General features: G+C 33.4%; 1 protein-coding gene across 2 annotated transcripts in view; it reads right to left on the bottom strand.

Moving 5' to 3' along the window:
- LOC115448629 overlaps window positions 1-20787 on the bottom strand; it is a 119357-nt gene that overhangs the window by 44867 nt on the left and 53703 nt on the right. For both annotated transcript variants that reach the window (XM_030176117.2, XM_030176116.2), the window contains exon 8: window positions 16095-16134. In XM_030176117.2, coding sequence (XP_030031977.1) covers window positions 16095-16134 — 40 coding nt within the window. The remainder of the gene's footprint in view (window positions 1-16094; window positions 16135-20787) is intronic.

The following is a 20787-nucleotide window of genomic DNA, read 5'->3' as shown; positions in this document are numbered from 1 at the left end:
GAAAATATAAAACCTAACAAACTACACATCTGTTTTGGCATTGCGTACAGTTTTGATGTATATAGACACTAGTAACGTAACAGCGTAAATTGTTGGTCGGTTGCGCCTAGTGTGAGTCCGACGACAGCCACGGCATTGGTGCCAAGCCAAGAGACCCATTCCAACCGACAGGACATTATATTGTTCGACGAATCAACTTCCAACTATTATTATAATTTCACCGTAAAACTATTTTGCAACGGTAAAATACCTTACGGATTAAATATTCCCAGTATCCCGACTCAGACACCCGTCTCAGTGGAACCGCGGCGGGACTCGATGAGGTTTAAAATAACATCAGTTCTCAATTCTCATGTAATTCGTAAACAATAGCGTTTAGACGTACGTAAACATTTTAGTAATTTATAAAATTGCAATATTTTTGTTAAGAGATTTTTTCTATTTGTAATAATATATAGTGAGATATCACTCTCATCTATTTAGGGTACTCATTTATAGTGTCCGAGACGTGACTTTAATGGGTATTTCTGGTATGCTGTATCCATGTACCTCACCAAAGTTTAACGAATAGCAAGATAAGTGATAAATTAAATTGAAATTTATTATTTTTCACGGCAATACCCCTATCGCCTAATCAGGATTGGACAATTCTGTCAGACTCATGGATTTCTGACCCAGAATAAAGACCAAGGAACATAACTTCAGAGATTAACTTTATCAGAGCTACGTTCCTTAATAAATTCATGCGGAATTATAATGAAGTCCCACAGCAGACTGATACGGTATATCAGCGACTTGCGAATGAAATAAACGGTTGGTGCTAGTTATAGAATTTCCTTAGACCTAAATTGCACCAGAAAGGAAGACTAGATCTCTATTTTGAATTAATTTGAATATTTCCTTCTCTGAAAGGAACCACACTACTATGACGAAAGCTTAAATCGATTTTAAACAATGTAGTTGCTTCAATGCCTGTTCAAGACAATAGTGAGGGAGGCAATTGCCACAAATCGCATAAAACCGAACTTTCTTAATGAGATGCTTTTAATTCAAGTATATACTATTGTTATTGTGATCGGCGATAGCCTAGTTGGGCATAGAGCAGACGGCCGAGACGAATGTCCGCAGGTTCAAATCCCAGGGACACACACCTCTGACTTTTCTAAAATCATGTGTGTATTTTTTGGGAATCATCGCTTGCTTTAACGGTGAACATCATGAGGGAACCTGCATACCTGAGAAATTCTTTATAGAAATTTTGAAGGTTTGTGAAGTCTACCAATCCGCACAAGGCCAGCATGGTGGACTAAGGTTTAATCTCTCTCTCTCTCTTTAGTAGAGAAGGCCAGTGCCTAGCAGTGGGACAGCATATAATACAGGGCTGATATTATTATACATTATTATAGAACTTTTATTACTGCAATATTTTAATCTCCTAAAAATATACTTTATCTAATTACTAACATCAATTAAAAAAATTATAATTTAAATCATTACTCGTGTTATAATTTTTTTTTTTATGGAACCCAATCATATTTTGACTATTTGATTAAGGTAAGTAATATACGTTAAGATTATTGGACAAATTAAATAACAATTAGTTCATAAATGTTAAAACATCATCAGAAATAAAGTACCTTTGAAACAAGAGTAAAGCAAAGAAAAAGGGCTAAAATTGTATGGAAAGTGTGGACCATTCATCTGATACAATCGAGCAGGGCAAAAAGGGTCCGGATGTTAAGAAGTAGGTACTTAATATCCCTGAGAAAGTCTTGCAAGATTTATACATATTTCTTTTATTATAACCCGTCGCCGGTCCAATGCTATGTAAGTTATGAAAACAGATAATTCTTACTAAATTGATCACTTTCTTACTTTAATAAGTTTACTCACAAACATGGATTGACTTTGTAAATTATATTTTAGTATAGAAAAATAACTCACTTATCAAATTATTCGCAGTCACAAGTATTGAATACGAGTAGGTAAGTATTAACGCAAACACGCGCTTGTAAAGTATTTAAATGTGAATTCAAACAATGTCCGTGTTTTTTTATCAATTCGTCTAAAAATAGTATGAGAAACAAATTGATACTACGTTTTATTATGCTGTGTTGATACACTGCGACGTCATTCATTGATATTATCTGCAAATGAAAACCTTACGTGTAAACGATTACGTAAATTTGGGAAATTACAAACTTGGGACACCTAATCTTTCTTACAATACACTATGATTTTAGTCGTTTTCGAAAATGTGGTTACTTAGAACAATGTGTGAAACAAAAAAAAATAATAATAAAATAATTATACTGTTTGATAAGTTAAAAAAAAAAAGATTTTTTGATAATATTTTTCACTCGTTCGAATTTGACACTGATAGTAACGTCGCGACAATTAATTCATAGTTATGAATGATCGTAGTGATCGTAATAAACAAAATATTTTTATTTTATTACATTGGTATTTTTTTAAACTCTATTATTGATACAGAATTTTAAAATTTTCGGTTTCAAAACGACTATAAAATCACGGTGTATTATGAACATAATTTTTGGTGGATTTTTTTGCGAAACAGTAGAATATTTCGAGTACTTTATACCTGGAACTTTCATAATAGTTACTACTCTATTATTGCCATGAAACCCGTGTTGGTATATAAGACTTTATTAATTTATAAAATTCAGCAAACAATAGCAAGTTGATAATGTTTACAACAAAACTCGCATTCAATTAAAATAATTATTATAAAAATCGAAAAGTTCACTACTGTACTCTTTCGAATATATATTGCATTCGAAAGGACCATGAGAAAAGTTATTATAATCCCACCGTACACAATGTTGGCTACTGACCTCACTTTTAAGTTTTAGTTTGCATGCGTCCCTGGACACCAGTGTTGTTAAATTAGTTGATTTATCACTAAAACTAGAAGTTTATATTCAGCGCAGAAATATTCGGTTTTAGTGGATAATATTGCAAAAGTTAGTGGGAAGAAGAAAACCCACTAATATATTTTACTCATTTGATCACATAATATAATTAAAAAAATGTATTTATACAATTAAAAACTACGAGGAATGATACTACAGAGATTAAAAAAAAAACAAGATTTTTGGGAAAAATAAACTTTTCAAGAACACGCCGAGAAATGTATATAAATATATGTTTATTCGTCTAAAAATGATCACCGGGAAATCCTGACTTTCAGAGGATTTCTGTTAAATTGACAGAAAATCTTACTTTTAATAGTTTGAACAGTAATTTTTGCTGCTTCGCCAGAAGAGAGTTGACAACAATGGTGAACACGATAAAATTGTGTTTATTAAAATTCATACATATTCATATCAATGCCGTTTTGACTAATAAACGTGCTAAATCCAATTTTGTCTTGGTAACCACTCTAGCGAGCGACATTTAGGTCAGAGAGAACTTTATGAAAGGTACAACTTATACATTTTTTTTTTGCTTTCGCGGAGAAAGTGTCTTGTGACTACCGCCCAGCCTAACTTATACGACATTAAGCAAAACAGATATTGTTCCGATAATATTACGTATATTTAAAACAACACACAATTGATTACGAAACATTAAGAAATACGACGGACCTCGGCGGTGCCGTCTAGATAAATTTGTACACAACATTATCATTCCATACATTATAGCGATAACCGATAAAATGATCTAGACATCATCAAGATAGCGTATTTTTTCAGGGACATCGGAATTTATCGACGGTTATTATAATTGAGTTTACAATGTTCTGTGTATATTTGGAGTAGCTTATTTTATTTAATACGGGACTTATTACCCAATAATGTTTTATTTATTACTATCATGAGTTACCATTGTACTTACTTTAAAAACTAACTTGTTATTTTTCACTGGATCATGTGCGTAGGTATAATATGAAACTTTGAAATTTACGTAACGTAATTTTTCAAACGTAAAATACTTAAATTAAACGGTTTGCCTGATTTTCCACCCTATTAACCGAATATTCCAAATATTATGACAGATTTTCGTGTGATAACCACACGTGACCTGATTATAATACACTAAATATCATGAAGTATACAAAATATTTTAATTTGTCTTGAAAAATTGATGGAACGTATGGATTTCAATAATTATTTATTTTAAATATAAACCGATCATCATAGTTCCTTTTAGCTGAACCATCGTGTATCGAATCCAAAATAAATATTATATTATTCATACATTAAATATTTGAAAAATATTTATAAATATAAAATGTCAAACAGATTTGATATATCCTAAAAAATACATAACTATAATATAATATATGCGTGAATGATTGCAAAAAATGAAAAAAAAACACAATCGAGAGAACTTTTAAGTATTATTTATTAACATTTTACTAACAGAATCTAAATTAAGTTTTCAATATTACTAGAAAAAAACTTTACTCCGTGGAATATTTTAAGTTTTCAATCCGAGCTGCATATTTTCTTAAACTTACACAAAACGAAAGCACGTGAAACTTTTGCAGCAGTTATAACATATCTGCAAGTTTTGTTGATAACTGCTGAAATTACCTTTATTATCCCATTTTTTCTAAGAACAAAAAAAAATAGGAACCGAAAAAAACTCGTAGTGATTTGTAAACTAATATTCTTTCTTATAAGTGAGTAATGCTTGTATTTTTACTGGAATTAATGATAAATTCTTTCACTAACAAAAAGCTATATTGTTCTCGAGAAACGCAAATTTAGATTTCATTGTTTTTAGTACTAGAAAACACTTATAATACGGAGCTGCAAGTAAAAGATAAAAGAGGAGTTCTTAAGTAATTCTACGCCAATAATTATTACCTATACTGCAAAAAATCCTGTTCTTACACTAAGTTATTTACATTTGGCTGTGTAGAGAAGACAGACGTTCACAATTTTACTATATATTTACATAATACGGTAGAACTAAAATTACGAAAATGATCAACTGTTATAAACCAGTTTATATGTAATAGTAGTAAATTATTGACATTGTAAATGCTATAAAATCTGATACATTTACCCGGCCCCGGTGACCTAAACTTACTTTTACTGTTCCGTATATGAGTAAGTACGAAATTGGGAGACTTGCGAGATTATTTAGTTGCCGATTAATGTCTTTCTCATGAAGCAGGCAAGTCATCAAGATGGCATAATTCTACCGTCACACAATATTATAAAATGATGCGTCTTTTTAACGAGTAAATAATTTTAAACGGCTGATTAAATCCCACGGAGTCCTTCCCGATGATCTTACAATCTTGTAATTTTGCACAAAGAGAACTACGAGTGGAATTATTGAATGAATAAAATTCGAAAATTGTGCATTTAAAATTTTATGCAAATAACTACGTGCTTATGCAAACGCCAGCAATATGAATGACAATCTATAAGTAAATTATATACAAATTGTAAAATTATATGTCTAGGTGCGGAATCCTCGAACGCAAGTCCTACTGTCATTGACCTATTTTCTTTAAAAGTATGTTTCATAATTTTATTAAACTACAAGCATATTAGGCAGATACTTATCAACTGTTCTTAACTTTACTAAAATAAGTATTTACAAACTTTAACTGATGCAATTTAAAACGCATAAGATGTACCGCTCTCACCGTATAAATCCAGTAAATATTTTTAAGTGCCAATAATTTAGATACTACGAAATGTGTTTACAAACATTTGCCGACGTAATTTAGGCACAAATGTTTGTGTACCTACTTGACGCAAGTGTTAATATATGAAGCGGTTGGTGTCTTGTGAATGGGATAAGCGGTTGATCCGTGCCGGTGCCTCGTCCTGGCCGAATATCCCCTAAACTTTTGTTTACTACGTGTGTCGCATTGCGCCAGCTAGACAGACCGGCGGCTCAAGTGTACGCGACAGTGGACACGAACACCATGTGGCTGGTGGCCCAAACACGCCACGAGTCACGACTCACGACATAAACACGGGCCCGCGGCACCGGCACGGCCGAGATACGAACGGGACGAACTGACCGGACCACTAATTTCACGGTCAATTTAACACAAGATTCCACTCGTGTGCATCGTAAATAAATATTCACGGCTCATCGTATCGTTATTATTATCACGTAGCGCGCGACACGTCACTCACTCGCGACAGACGTGGGAGCACTAACTTAGTGAAATAAGCAAAGAGAGTGGGAACGAGAGGGCATTAAAGAAGAGGCGCGAACTCAGACTGGCAGCGGCCGCGTGTTGAGCACGCGACTGCCGGAATCACATCGGCCGACACTCGACTCTTTCCTATGCTTGCGACGCGCTTGCGGTCGGACGTAGGTTGCACTGTGCAGCCACTGAGCCATTGCCACCATATTCTGAGACGCAATGGCCTTCTTTGCATCGGTATGGAGAGACACGATTATTGTAACTACACCCGTCCATTAATATATTGACTTAGCTGCGACCTTGTTCACTGTCCGATTAGTGATAACGTTTGCGTGAAAACAGTACCTATTAACATTTATTAAATTAAACTCTTGTTAAATTACCGCACGTGTTCAATTAATTATTATCTTGTGGATCCACAGGTATAATATATTGTTATATACTTAATATAACACATTAATGTATACACTATACATACTGTATGGAAATAACACAGATATTCTGATTTTGTCTTTATGTTTTAATTTACAATGACCTTAATAACAAAATAATGTTGAATGGCAGAAAGCCATGAAGAAATAAAATGATATTAATTTTTCCCTGTACTGAAATTACGGTACATCTATGGAGACATAAAACTATTTTACTGAATTAGATGTATACAAAAGTTCGTCTGCGTGTATTTACATCTATCTTAGCATGTGTTTACTCCAACCCGTAACACAGAGGACGCGCAACGCCTTGTGTCCGTCTGTCTCCGATTTACTCTATATGTAAAAGAGCTCAATATTTTTTTAGTTATTAGATTTTGAATCTTATTAATTAAAATTATTATTATTGGTTTTGGCGTGATAAATACGCCAACAAATATTTGAGCAAACGGACACACATTTTAAGTACTTTCTGTAACCTAATTCTCGCGTCTTACAGGTATATTTTCACAGAAAATTAAAATAGGTAAATATAAATATAGCGATAGCCTTAGTTGGGTGTAGAATGGTCTGTCGAGACGAATATCCGCAGGTTCACATCCCAAGGACACACACCTTTGACTTTTCTAAAACCATGTGCGTATTCTTTGAGAATTATCGCCTGCTTTAACGGTGAAGGAAAACATCGTGAGGAAACCTGCATATCTGAGAAGCTCTTTATAGGAATTTTGAGGGTGTATGAAGTCTGCCAATACGCACTAGGCCAGTGTGGAAGACTAAGGCCCAATCCCACTCAGTAGTAGAGGGGCCGATGCCCAGCAGTGGGACAGTATACAGGGCTTACATTATTAAGTATAAATATAAATCGTATTTATATAATCAAACAATTCCGAAAAAGCCAAATATAAATCAATAAGAAGTACAGAACAAAAATACATATTATTCAATTGATAAATGAGTAAAATGCGAATAGTGTTTGAATATGCTGCAATAAGTACTTATATTGTTTTAAATCCATTTATTGCCAAGAAGTGACTCATAATCCCTGTAGTTTGCATTGGATAATTGAAGCAGTCTATTTTCCTCCTTCGTCGAGTACTTGGCAAATTTTTGTAATATGACAATATTTCTTCGGAAAGTCCCAAATTATTTATTTTTTAATATCGTATAATGAAGTAAATATCAACATATATACACAAAATGTCTTTCTGAATTTATTTAATTGCTAAGGTACCCATCTAATAAGTAGACGTGTTCTGATAAGCTGCAATACTTATTCAATTTGTTTGAATTGCAGGTACATCCTTGTAGCGGCATCTCTACATAATATTATACAAAGTATATAAAAAACATAATACCGCTAGCAAGCAGCTCGTGCCAGATGAAGTTTTCAACAATTTTTATATCAACTCGACAGCAACTCTCGGCTTATGACTTAATAATAAATGATATACTGTCCAATACTGTATTCGAGGAAATATTATTTACAAAAAATATTTTATAACCAAAAAAATATAAGTAATAACCATGAATAAGCGCTGTAAAAAAGTAATGCCAAAGTGTAATTACATCATGTTATCAAGTGAAATGCAATAGGATTAAATTACACATCGGAAGTATGCGACACAAGCACTTAGGTATTTTATTGTTATGTATGCACAGGTATGCATTGGTCGAAACAGCAGAAATGTGATAGCTTCAACCGCATCAGGGTCAACCTTTTATTATTATTTATTGTAAAGACCCATTACCATGAGCTAAATAAAACATCTACCCTTATTTTATTTTAAATAAAAAAGAACATCTTTTTACGTCTTTTTGTTTTTGATGCACAACACATACAAATATAAGTATATAACACAACCTGATTAACAAACACTCGAATGCGTTCAGTTCAATGTCGCATTGGAATCATACATTCCGGGTAATTAATGCAAGTAGAATAGTGACACATCCATGAATGTCACGTCGTAATTCGAATCGACCTAAAAATCAAATTCTTAAGTTATGCATCCAGTTAAAGAATGCCAGTAAATGTTTTTGAACGGCTACACACTCAACTAAAACTATATGTGTTTGTCAATGTTAAGGATTCATTGCATTACGCCGCGCCGGCACAACATACGAGCCAGGTCACTAAAATGTGTAAAAGGAAATATATATCTCTCTCTGTCACACTGCCGGACATTAAGGGAAACCATAATGCTTCACGCACGTCTTGATGATCACACGAGAGATAAATAAACAATGCGAAAGAAGGTAAAATAAATAATAAATAATTTATAAAATCTTCTGCAGTCGCAACCGATACCGCATACTTCTTAAGTGTTTACGAAAACAATTGGCGTCATCAGTGCACGCGCATAGTAATTACTGTTGCGGTGCTAATGTGGATAGGCAGTGCGGTGTTCGATGGCGCATCCGTGGGGCGACGATGTTGCAAAACCCCGCATGCAATGAGTCTTACATTAAATATAAACGAATGAATCACACGTTATTTATTAAATACACTACTGACCTCTATGTTTAAAATTGGACGAAGCCGATATGAATCCAAAGATACCGCTGATAGAACACATTATGCGCATTTAAGTATTTGAGACATAGGTATTACTCGAATATTTTATAATTTCCGACGGCATTATGTGGGTCGCGGCGTTGTTAAATTGTCATTATATATCTAAAAGGGCATGTGGAATGAACGAAGTATTGTTGGCACGTAAGGCATTAAGTATTTGTCATTATACGTGAGGGTATATCTTAATATCTAAGCAACCGCAAAATAACTACGGACTATGGATGGAACTAAAGATAATAAAATAATAATTTGACGTTTAAAGGTTATTCATGCATTACCTTTATTAATGCTTAAAGTCTTAATACTAGTACTATAATATAATTTTATACGTTGAATACGAAACTCGTAAATAGTCCCCCCGAGGCGTACCTAGTGTATGGGTAGGCCGTGCAAATTGTAGTGTACCGGGAACCCACGAACCCTGACCAGAAACTTTTTTTAGGTCACCATTTCATGAAAACTAACACAGCATCTTACCATCCAGAAATTTTAATCGGAGACTTTTTATTAAGTTTGTTCCCGCCGCGCCGTGTCCTCGTATCGGTTAAGCCCGCCGTTGTTGGAGTGTTACAAACACTGGGCCGGAGAAGCCCTTTTTTATTTTTGCACCCGGGTACTAGATTACCTAGCCACGTCACTGTAGTCCCCCTTGTTTACTGTCCCCGTTATTCGAGTCTCATACATTTGATGTACTTACTGAACAAATACAGTATAAGTTGTGTAGTAACAAAATAGCAAGTACGGGAAATATGAATAGTTATATTTAATTATTCTTTGATCAACACACGTTGTGTGTCGTACACTATAAGACCCCAATCTACTTACTATCAGGTGCAGTGGGGGTAATTTTGCCGTGCGAGTAGAAAAAAAACTGTTGCAACGAAAGAGAAGATACATTCAGCGGAAAACAGTTAAAATAAGGTGTTTAATATCGACATATAACAAATCGTTCAACATAAAGGTCTAATTTGAGAGAATTACTTCTCTGACGACACGTCAGGCAATCCTTTGGTTCAATTCAGTGATTGAGACTAATTTTATTGCGGTCAAGGCTGCACTAACTAAATTACGAGCATTGCATACGCTGGGAAAGCAATCTCGACCTTATTATTTTGATTTTGTATACAAAATATGGACGGAAATAATCGTGTACCCTCCGCAAATCATCCATTGGCGTAAGTTTATTCCCTTTATATTAAATAAATCATGACACAAATGATTGCGGAATATTTTGACCATCACATTGAATTTTGCGTCTATTTAAGCAACAATTAATTGCTTTGTCACTAAAAATATTGCGTAAATAGATCGAGGGATTTCCTATCGCATTGTTTTTTAATTTACAATATATTCTAAAACAATTTATATTATTTATTTATTATACGTAACCGCAAATCCCCGACAAGATTTACCATCTTTTCACCCTATGCTTTGATATTTCACTTCTAGTATCTCAAATAACCCCTTTTAGGCAAATTGATTAGCAAATGAGTGACCGCTATTTTTGTATTACTGCGCTCATGCGCCCTGTTTACTGGCCTGAAAGTTATTTATGGGCTAAATGCCATCCAAACTAAACCAAACGCGGTATAATTGGCCACGTCGAAAGGTCTTAAATCTACATAATATACAATGTTTCGAATACTCCGAATATTTATATACGATCTTTTCAGTTGACAATTTCATACAAAAAATCGTATTTGTAGAGCAATATTTTGATTATGAAATACTTTTAATAAACATACTCTGTAAAAATAAGATTGTATAACGCTCAAAACCTGTAATTCTAATTTTGTGTTTCTAATTGTAATGTGCGTAGCTTCTGTAGGAGTTTGCATTTAGCACTATTAATATTATTTTGTATATCCTTTTTGTATAATTATACTTTATCTGTAGCTATGCCTAAATAAATTAAAAAAACAAAGTAGAAAGTGAACATTCTTTGCTTGTTCCCTTTGTAAGGTGACCATTAGGCGCTTATTCCGTCATAAACAAACAAAATATTACCAAAATAGAGAAGAGAACACTAACTAATTGAGAAACTGGTGCGGTATTGCTACTGTACTTATATGGGCAGTCATAACTCGTGACGCTCATCAGACGAAATACGCGATCGTCTCGACATTCATTTTGTTCATAAAAGAACACAATACATGACCAATTTGACATCAATCATATCAAGCTCGCTGGTTAAACTGATGCTTACGTTAATGTGTAATGTACAATACAGTTTGCAAGCATAAAAATCTCGAGTCTCTATGAGATAGAGTAGCACTGCTGATTAAATACTTACTAAAATTATTAATGTAGTTTGGACTAGCTCGACTGTATACAAGATTTATTTCCCAAATTAATAACTATTCGTGGCAGAATAAGCCTCTGAGCTCAACGAGATTTGGACAGCGGTCCGCGATGCGACGCGGCTGGACAGTTTAAATACACGCCGGTAACCTAATTGGTTTATGCCGGTGACCTAGTTAAATTTTATATAATGCACAAATGTGCAAGGTCCGTAATGGTTTGAATTATTGTCAAGTATAAGGTAACAGGTACCAGGTATTCAGCACACCTGAGCGCTATACACAACTAGTATCAACTGGCTTCTTTAAATGACTTAATGTATGTAGTACATACGGGATACGTATAAGTCAACTCGCAGACATCTCAGTTTCCGAAGCGAAATGTAATTTCCTGTATGTCCGTATCAATTTGTGTACGTCAAGACTTCAATCTGTATTACAGACGGATATGCACTGTGTACTGAGATCGAGCGAGAGTTCAGCCACACAATGGGCCAGTACGGACAGCAAAACATTCAACCATGTTATAAGAGAAGCATATAAATTTAATATTACTTGAATTTTCATAAAATAACTATTTAAACTAAGGAACCGGTTAGTACAAAATTGCATATTCTGTATTGTTGTGAATAAATAAGTAATATAAGAATGTTACTCTGGAATATTGGTATTTTTCTAAGCGTATCGAAATATTGTTCAAAACGACAAAAATGGTAATAATCTGCGACTACACGGATATACACTGTGTGTCTGGTATGCTTTAATACGTGATCTTATGCTACGAATTAAAAATTATTTATTTATGCATAGCTGCCAGTCATACTCTTCTTTACAAAAAACAAAACAATATTATATAATAATACCAGATTGTCGCGCGACTGCAGCGTGATCGTCGCGCGGCAGGATAAATCCGTATAAAGAAGTCTGCCGCACTGCAACCGCCCGAGTATCGCGCTGCAGCCGCGCGGCACTTAGCGTCAAGTTGAATTCACTCTTAGCATTTTACTGTAGCGTCATTTCTGTTGTAGCAACTGTTATGAATTTACATTGCTGCGCGACTTGTTGAAAGCACTCTTAGTACACCACGCTGGCCTAGTGCGGGTTGCCAGACTTCACATCCTTAAAGCAAGCAATAATTAACAGTTAATACATACTTTCGAAAAAATCAGAATTAAGTGCCCTGTGTTTTGAACCTCCGACCATTGACTCGGCAGAACGTCCCATTCGCAAGTAGTACCACATACGTATAAAATGATAAAACAATAATTCAAAACCTTGCAAGAGAAATATTACAGTCCCGCGAACTACACGTCATAGAGTGCACAAACGACAATATTCTCTTTGAGTGCAAAGCAAAAGGGCACAAATGAAAAATAACGGTATTGCGGTACAGTTACTTTGTACATGGAATTGACGAGAAATGTTGAGATTTCGAGCATAACTTTATTTCTTAATTGTTTGCCCAGTAGATACCGTATGTCCATTATCCGCCTACAACATGGTGAATACGTAACGGTAGGTGTCCTTGTTTGTACACGGTACTAAATTGGTTACCTTGTTATGCTTTCCACCTACTATAATATGACTTCGGTGGCAATTAATAAACACACACAAAATAAGATTCAGTTATAGAGCGTTTAAAGTTAGGCATCCAAAATTATGTAAATGCTTTGATACAGAAAATACCAAGAAACTTAAGTTTTACTATCGACAGACGTGGTCTATTTGTATTTTCAATAACTTATTTGTTATTTTATTAATTACTTTGTGGATTAAAAACTGTTTATTGCTCTCGGCGACCGCCGAAGTTTTAATGCTCAGTGTAATTCATATAGCGGCCATTGTTGATCTTTGCTTACAGACATTGCAGTGGCGGTTGTGTCGACCAGGTGGTCTCGAAATACTGCCGTGCTCTTTTTTTACCGTACTCATTAATCGTTAATAGTAATGGGAAGAGTTTATTACACCGTAATAAGCTGTTTTTGCGTCAATATTTCAAAGTTTCTTTGCGAATAGTATTGAACATTTTTATGGGTGATCGTGTCGTTTAACATTAGCTGCACGGCTTGCTATCTTGTTCATGAGTTGAATAAAAAAGACAAAAAATATCCCATGTATCCTTGTCATCTCTGACACGTTATTTTATATCGTAATAACTTTTGCCTACGGTTTCGCCCGCCCGAAAAAATATTTCTGAGATAAACATTTCCCGACATAAAAGCAGGAGTAATGTAGCTTCCTATTAGTCAAAATCGGTTTAATAGTTCCAGGAATTATCGCGTTCAAACAAACACAAAAACTCTTCAGTTTTATAATATTAGTATGGACTATGGAATCTTCATCGAAATAACTTGAGCATACCTCGAAAATTACAACTTAAAATTAAAGACCATGTCGCGCAACTAATATTATACACTAGCTTACTGTTGTAGACATCGCGTAAATAAAAAAGAATACCATCCAATTCTAAAAATAAATTAATTATTTTTCCATTGAATAATATACATCTTTACGTTTATATATTGTAATATATAGGAGTGAGGAATGTTCTGTAGGTACTATGCAATTTATTATTGGTATATAAATAAAGAAATAGCATTTATATTATATACATAATTTGTCAATAAACAATTTCACTGACAATAATTCAACTCGATTACTTTATCACAGTAGATAGATTATACGAAACGAATTATAATTTATTCCAACTTATAGCAGACAGATTCATTGACGCAGTTGCCGAGTGGCCAACTGAGAATGAAAAGGTCACGGTTTCGAATGCTGGGAAATCGACGCGAACGGTTGGTCCGAGTCGGGGTGACTATGCCGGAAATTAAAACGAAGCAATTAACTTTATAAACGTAGAAGAAGTATTTAATAACTCATTACAGTAATGAAATAGATAAGAGAAAATTATATATAAAAACCGGGTACACTTTTTGTCACTGCAACACAATAATCTCAGTATTTTCTCATATTTTTTTTTTATTTTACATCTACGTACTACAATTTCTTATCTAGACACATGATGAAATTTTCGCCATAATGACACTGGGTTCCTGTAACACTATGTAAATAGTATACTTTGATTTACCTATTTTGTTTTTATTCTTATTTGTATTTTAAAACATACACATCACGCCTTTATCACGGAAGGGGTAGGCAGAGGGTAACCAGGGCATCCACTTATCGCAATGGATTTCTGTCACATAATACCGTAAGGGCAAGTCAATCGCCATATTTTGGCTGATACTGAGCTGAAAAACCCAATACTAAATTACCCAACCAGGGATTCGAACACACGTCCTCAGAGTGGTGTCGTGTCATACAACTACGCCACCGAGACAGCCTAGGTCTTTTTGTATTTTATGTAAGTGAACACTAAAATACATTTAACAGACTTATAAAACATCACTTGACATGTACTTTTCTAAGCAGAACCAATCCCGCGACTGTGTTATCTAGGTCTAGGTTCATCATAATCATAACAAAGAGCCATCTGTTGGCACATGACAGAACTATTTGCCTCAGTCAATAAGAATAAAGTTCAAAAGAACTAATCAAATAGTCCAGATCCTTTACGCGTATATCAATTATGCTATAGGTATAGCGCAACTTTAATGCATTCATAATTACAAGTCACGAAACGAACGTTGCCAAATAGGCGGATAAATATTCCCTATTGATTTTTCTAATTGGGTCAATTTTCGCTCTTAGAACTATCAAGATTGAATTAACACTTTGCATTCTGCTTGAATGACAGAAAACAAATGGACAAAGTTGGCGATGTTTCAAGTGTGCATTATATCATTCTATAAATGCGGTGAAGTATCGATAATCCTAACTGCGTGACACATGTTAGCAGACAGAGATAAATGTTCAAAACATTAATATTTGCGTACATCAAATGTAAACACGTGGGCTATGAAAACATTCGCCACGTCTTTCTGTCGATATATTACAATATATCTTTAAATGGTTATTGATTTTGGAATTTACTATCTGCCGGACTGCGACAACAGGTAAAGACAGTCATGACTTTAACACATACATCCAAAGTCTATTGCTGTTCTCTTGTATCAGGCGATGTTCTAAGTAGCTATTATTATTTTGTCAAACAGTATGTACCCCTTTTTTTTTTTTTTTTTTTTTTTATGTAGAAAATAAGGCTTACTTGAAATTTTGGCATATGTTACAAGCGATATGACTCTAAGGCATATTCCCTACACAGGACCACTATTAATACAAGATAAAATTTCAGACGGGAACAGTCAACCGGTTTTGGTTTTTATACTTTTATTAATGGATATCGTTGAATGAATTACGTCGCAAAAAGTTGTTTTTATTTTCACCGCATTGACCTTGTCTTGGGTAGTACAAATTTGTAATATAAATATCTCCAAAATACGTAAACATCCTATAATATCATCTGCAATGGCACCTTTTCTCTCTTATTTTTAGATGCTACAAACGCATAGAGAGTATAATAGTCTCTTCTAAACACACAGTGAGGTATACAACAGCATCACTAACAATATATCGCATCTTATTCCTTGTCAAGTATAACTAAACAAGGAAACAACTCTGTATGATATACGCGAATAATAAAATAATAACATAATTTACAATTGAAAACTTACCTGCAGTACTAGCGTAATGTTGTTGCTGAGCTATCGCCCTCTGAAATGAAATAAAACAACTAAATTGAAATAAAACAAAACAAAACAAAAACAAATTAAATCATATAAATTAATTAACAGACCAATCATAAAAAATTAATAGAATCAAAATTAGAAAATTTGAGCGACAAATAATATAAATAAATTCATTAAAACTTCAATTGCATTGGAGACGTATAAAAAGATTATAGTCAAACATTTCGTCGAATACTAACAGAAATAACGATTGATCATTTAGAAACTGTTTTTGTAAGAGGCAATGACCTCTACACTTTCGCCTCTCCACGGTATTGTGATGTAAAGAAAAAGGCTATTCTTATATGAAAATCTTCCTTAAATGTTAAACGTGTGAATAAAAAATATGAAATGATTAATTAGCAATAGCTGGGTTTATTTCAGGTAATGGGTATAAAGAAATTAAATTTGATCTAAATTAACGGATCATCATTGAATATTTCAATATAATTCATATTTAAAATGTCTCATATCCAATAAGAAAACGACAATTCATAGTACAACAGGGAAATAATATTTTGTATAGGGCACAATGTATCATTTAATTCTATTCTAGTGTACATAATTTGCATCAAATTGCACCGTATTGTTTCATCAAACTAAATGTTTTACACCGTTTATAACTTTGTTTATTTAATGCGGTGACTAGCACGCGTGATTTAGCAAAAATGTGGCAATGTCACCACAACAACAATTTACCAGGACATTAGTTATGTTATTTACATGAAAATTGTTTAAATATGCTATAAACTACTGTCCTGTTGTTTATTACTACTATTTTCGCTTTGTGATAAATTAAGTAGTATTTAATTTTTAAAATCATTTTATTGTCTCCGTGTGGAGCACATATAACGTATTCACTAACATCTCATGAAATTGGAGAGTGTAGACTATTGTTATACTGCTGTACATAAAATAAGGGCTATAAGATTTCATTGTTATTTAAAAAGAAAAATAAAACCCGACAATCAGAATTAATTTTATCCAATACGACATTCACTGGTCAACGCATTGCAAATGTAATATTTTGATACACTGTAGTAACTTAAACCATAAATTGTTAATTATGTTATGGCACTCGTTACCCTCTCGAATACTCGCAAAAACGGTTCTCAATTGTATTACGTTGAAAGCATACTAACAAAGTTTATTATGCCCAGAGTGTTTTAAAAATCTTGAATATTACACAAAGCTGCTTTTACTTTGCAAATATGATAATATTACTTTTCTGCAAAAGACTTTACATATCAAGTTAATAGTAACATAAATAATGAAACTGATATAACAAATTCTAGTTTATAATATAATTAATTTAAAATAAACCTAGGCAGGATTCCACATTTCCCAAAGAAAATAAACAAAAGTTTATTCGGCTGTAAAATTACACTGGAACCGAGACCAAGTAAGCATTGCGCCTGTGCCTATAAACCCCAGGCACAAGTAATGGAGGCAATAATATTGTACGAGAGTGTTACCTTGAATTCAACTGCTTCATTCATTCATATAATTGATTAAACTTATTGAAATAAGGGCCAGACGATTTCGCATACACAATGTAAATCGATTGGGAGTGCTTTTAACTGACTGTAAAATCGATATTGTTTTTTGTTTTATTACGTTTATAATATGCAATGATTTCGGATTCGATGCCTAAATTAAATTTGTAGCTAAGTAAATAGACAAACAAATATACGAAAACAATGTTGAATATAAACTAGGCACCGGTTTCAACAACAAAGTTATAAATATAATACATACATATTTCGTGTTTTAGTAAATTCTCGTATATTAAAATGTTGATTTACATGAAAATTTTGGTGGTGTTTAAAAGCGGTTTTATTACTAAGAAATTAATTGTATAGGTTGTTAAAGTTAAAATAAAAGAATATAGTGTTTAAAATGAATGAAGTAAAACTTAATACCCAAAATAACTTTTGTATTTTATTAATAAGATAGCGGCAGCATTTGAGACATTAATGCTGAAGTAAATAATTGATTAATTCTCTCATTCAACAATGTCTAGTTAAAAGTACTTGCGATTTAAGTTTTCTTATCAAACGGTGCCGCCATCGTGTTCCATCAAACTGCACGTTGAAACTTTTGTAATATATCATTGCGTAAATAGAGTATAATGTTTCATATACTATGAAATTCGAAAAAATATACACCTCTTTTGATTTTTTAATACAACTAATAACGTAGGGGGAAAACCACTCGCCTGATTACAAACAATAGCAACACCAACAGAACTTTGAGTAATAAAGGAGGTACTCAGTAACGTCTTACTGTACTCAACTTGATCGTTACAAATTAAGCCACATAATGCCCATCAATTACACTTTAATTTGCAAACGTATTAAATTGTTTCTAAAGCAGATTAATCGGTCTCACTATTAATAAATGGTTACATAACATCAGTAACAAAAACCGCCGGCTCTACATATATCGGATGCGTATTACTCGACACATGGCGTTGTTCGGAAACACAGCACCGCAATTCGATAATCAAATAGTTTTGGTTCAATAACATGTTTAATTGGTGGTGGCAAATGCATAACATCTCTCGAATTATTGACAAACAAACTTATTGAATTATATTTACCTTATCGCTAGAATATACCGTTTGTTATGGAGGTAAATGTTTTTTTTTACGTATCAACTTTAATATATCTCAGAAAGATCACTCATTTTTTGCTTTGCTGTAGTAGGTTCAATTAAATCTGACTATTGCCGAAAAATAATTATTACAAAGTAATTATATTTTACACAAGTATACCTCACAAAATTATTAGTTGTAAGAAGAAAGATAGGACGTAATGATTAATTAATACATTCATTAGTTTATTCGTATCGCAGTCAAGTTTTTTTTTCTCAGTTAATAATAGAAATATGAATTTCATAATATAATAGAATAAAATTACTTATTGTACTAAATTTTAGCAGAACAATATGTTTACCTGATTAATTATACTGGAATGCCGTCCGTTTCGGAACGACATGTGCTAACAGAGGGGATATTATTCGGCCTTGTACATAATTGTGGAACCTTTATAGCCAATCTGATTGCTGCCCAATCGATAATAACAGTTTATATTTCTCCACTCATTGAGAATAAGAAAGCAAAAAAAAAACTATCTTCAGTAAGTTTTAATCGAAACCATGCATTATTATTTGTGTTTCAAAAAAAGTCGAGTGTAAACGAAAAGTCATATTTCACAACTCATAATGCCTGCCAAGCAGGTGCCTAAAAATACTGAGTTTTATAATAATATTTTTCTTCTTATTATCTATTTATGAATATATTTTATAACAACGACGTTGCAAGAGAGATTTCTGAAGATAATTTCCTGATGTATTTGTTTAAAGATTTTCCTTTTCAATTTTTATTCAATGCACCGCGCTCTTTGATAGCCTTCTTGTAGTCACGGTATAACAAATAGAATAAAAAAATAGAACCGACAAAAGAGTAGCATTATAAAATAAAATGGAAAAAATACATACTATGTAAGTACTCGTATGTTTCATACATTACAATCTCATTGGTCTAGTTGATGAAAACTTGAACCGAAAAGGGCAATGTTTCAAACTTAAATCCAGTTGGAAATATTGTATACTATGTGCTTTACTAATCGAAAACTGTACAACACATCATAGGACGAAACCATATTTGGCGAATCGTGAATGTACAAGTGCATCTCTGCCTTCCACACCGGGACTAAAGTTGCGAACTTTTATATGCGTCTACTAAATAACTGTATTCACAAGGAAACGCATTCTAATTGTCTTGTACGTAAACAATACATGTTTTATATGCAACGGTATAAATACCGTCGAAGACAAAGTCTTAACCGCGGATATCCCTACAGTAATGAACAGTGACAGAGTTGGCATTCTGTCGTCATTTCCTTGCCCATTAACAGCATGAACATCAGGCGTTTTGTGTTACATACACGGTGTAGAGTTTCAGTATTGCGTTAAGACGTGTTGCATGCATTGTACATTATTGCATATACACACATACTCACACACTTATTATCCTCGATGGTATAGGCTAAGGCGCCACTAGTAAGCCCTCTCTTCAACAGTCATCACAGAAATTCCAAACTCTGAGCTGATAGTAAGCAGAAAGACCCAATATCACTATACACGATCGAAGCGGATAGAACCATAGATATCAGCATGAACATGGTAATGTAAGTCAAACGCGTCCTACACCAACGAGGCAGTCTGCAATATCCAAAACAATCTTATTTCTATACTTTTTTGAAATTGAATGCACTTCCCGTGCGGGTACATTTATAACATACGACAAATATGGTATGAAACGGATATGTTAAATTTAAATAGAGATGTGTATAACTGAACAATTTATTTTATACAAGCATAATGAATATTATAGTAAAAATACCATAAGATAGGACAATGAAATGAAAAGTTTATTTTCTGTTAAACAATGTAAACAACAACATTGCTAATGTTATCTCAAATGTTATCTCAAACTCTGTACATAGAGAATGTTTTGCAGTGGTTTTCAGGTTATGAACTGCATATTTGTTTTAAAATTTAGTTACAGGCAAAGAAAGAGCTCTAACATTATATAGAGTGGACATTAGGAAGATTGTGATACAAAAATTTTGCG

This window comes from Manduca sexta, chromosome 27 (assembly GCF_014839805.1).
Source record: "Manduca sexta isolate Smith_Timp_Sample1 chromosome 27, JHU_Msex_v1.0, whole genome shotgun sequence".
In the NCBI taxonomy this organism is placed as follows: Eukaryota; Metazoa; Arthropoda; class Insecta; order Lepidoptera; family Sphingidae; genus Manduca; species Manduca sexta.
The sequence above is the reverse complement of the archived record's forward strand: the minus strand, read 5'-3'. Positions and strand labels throughout refer to the sequence as shown.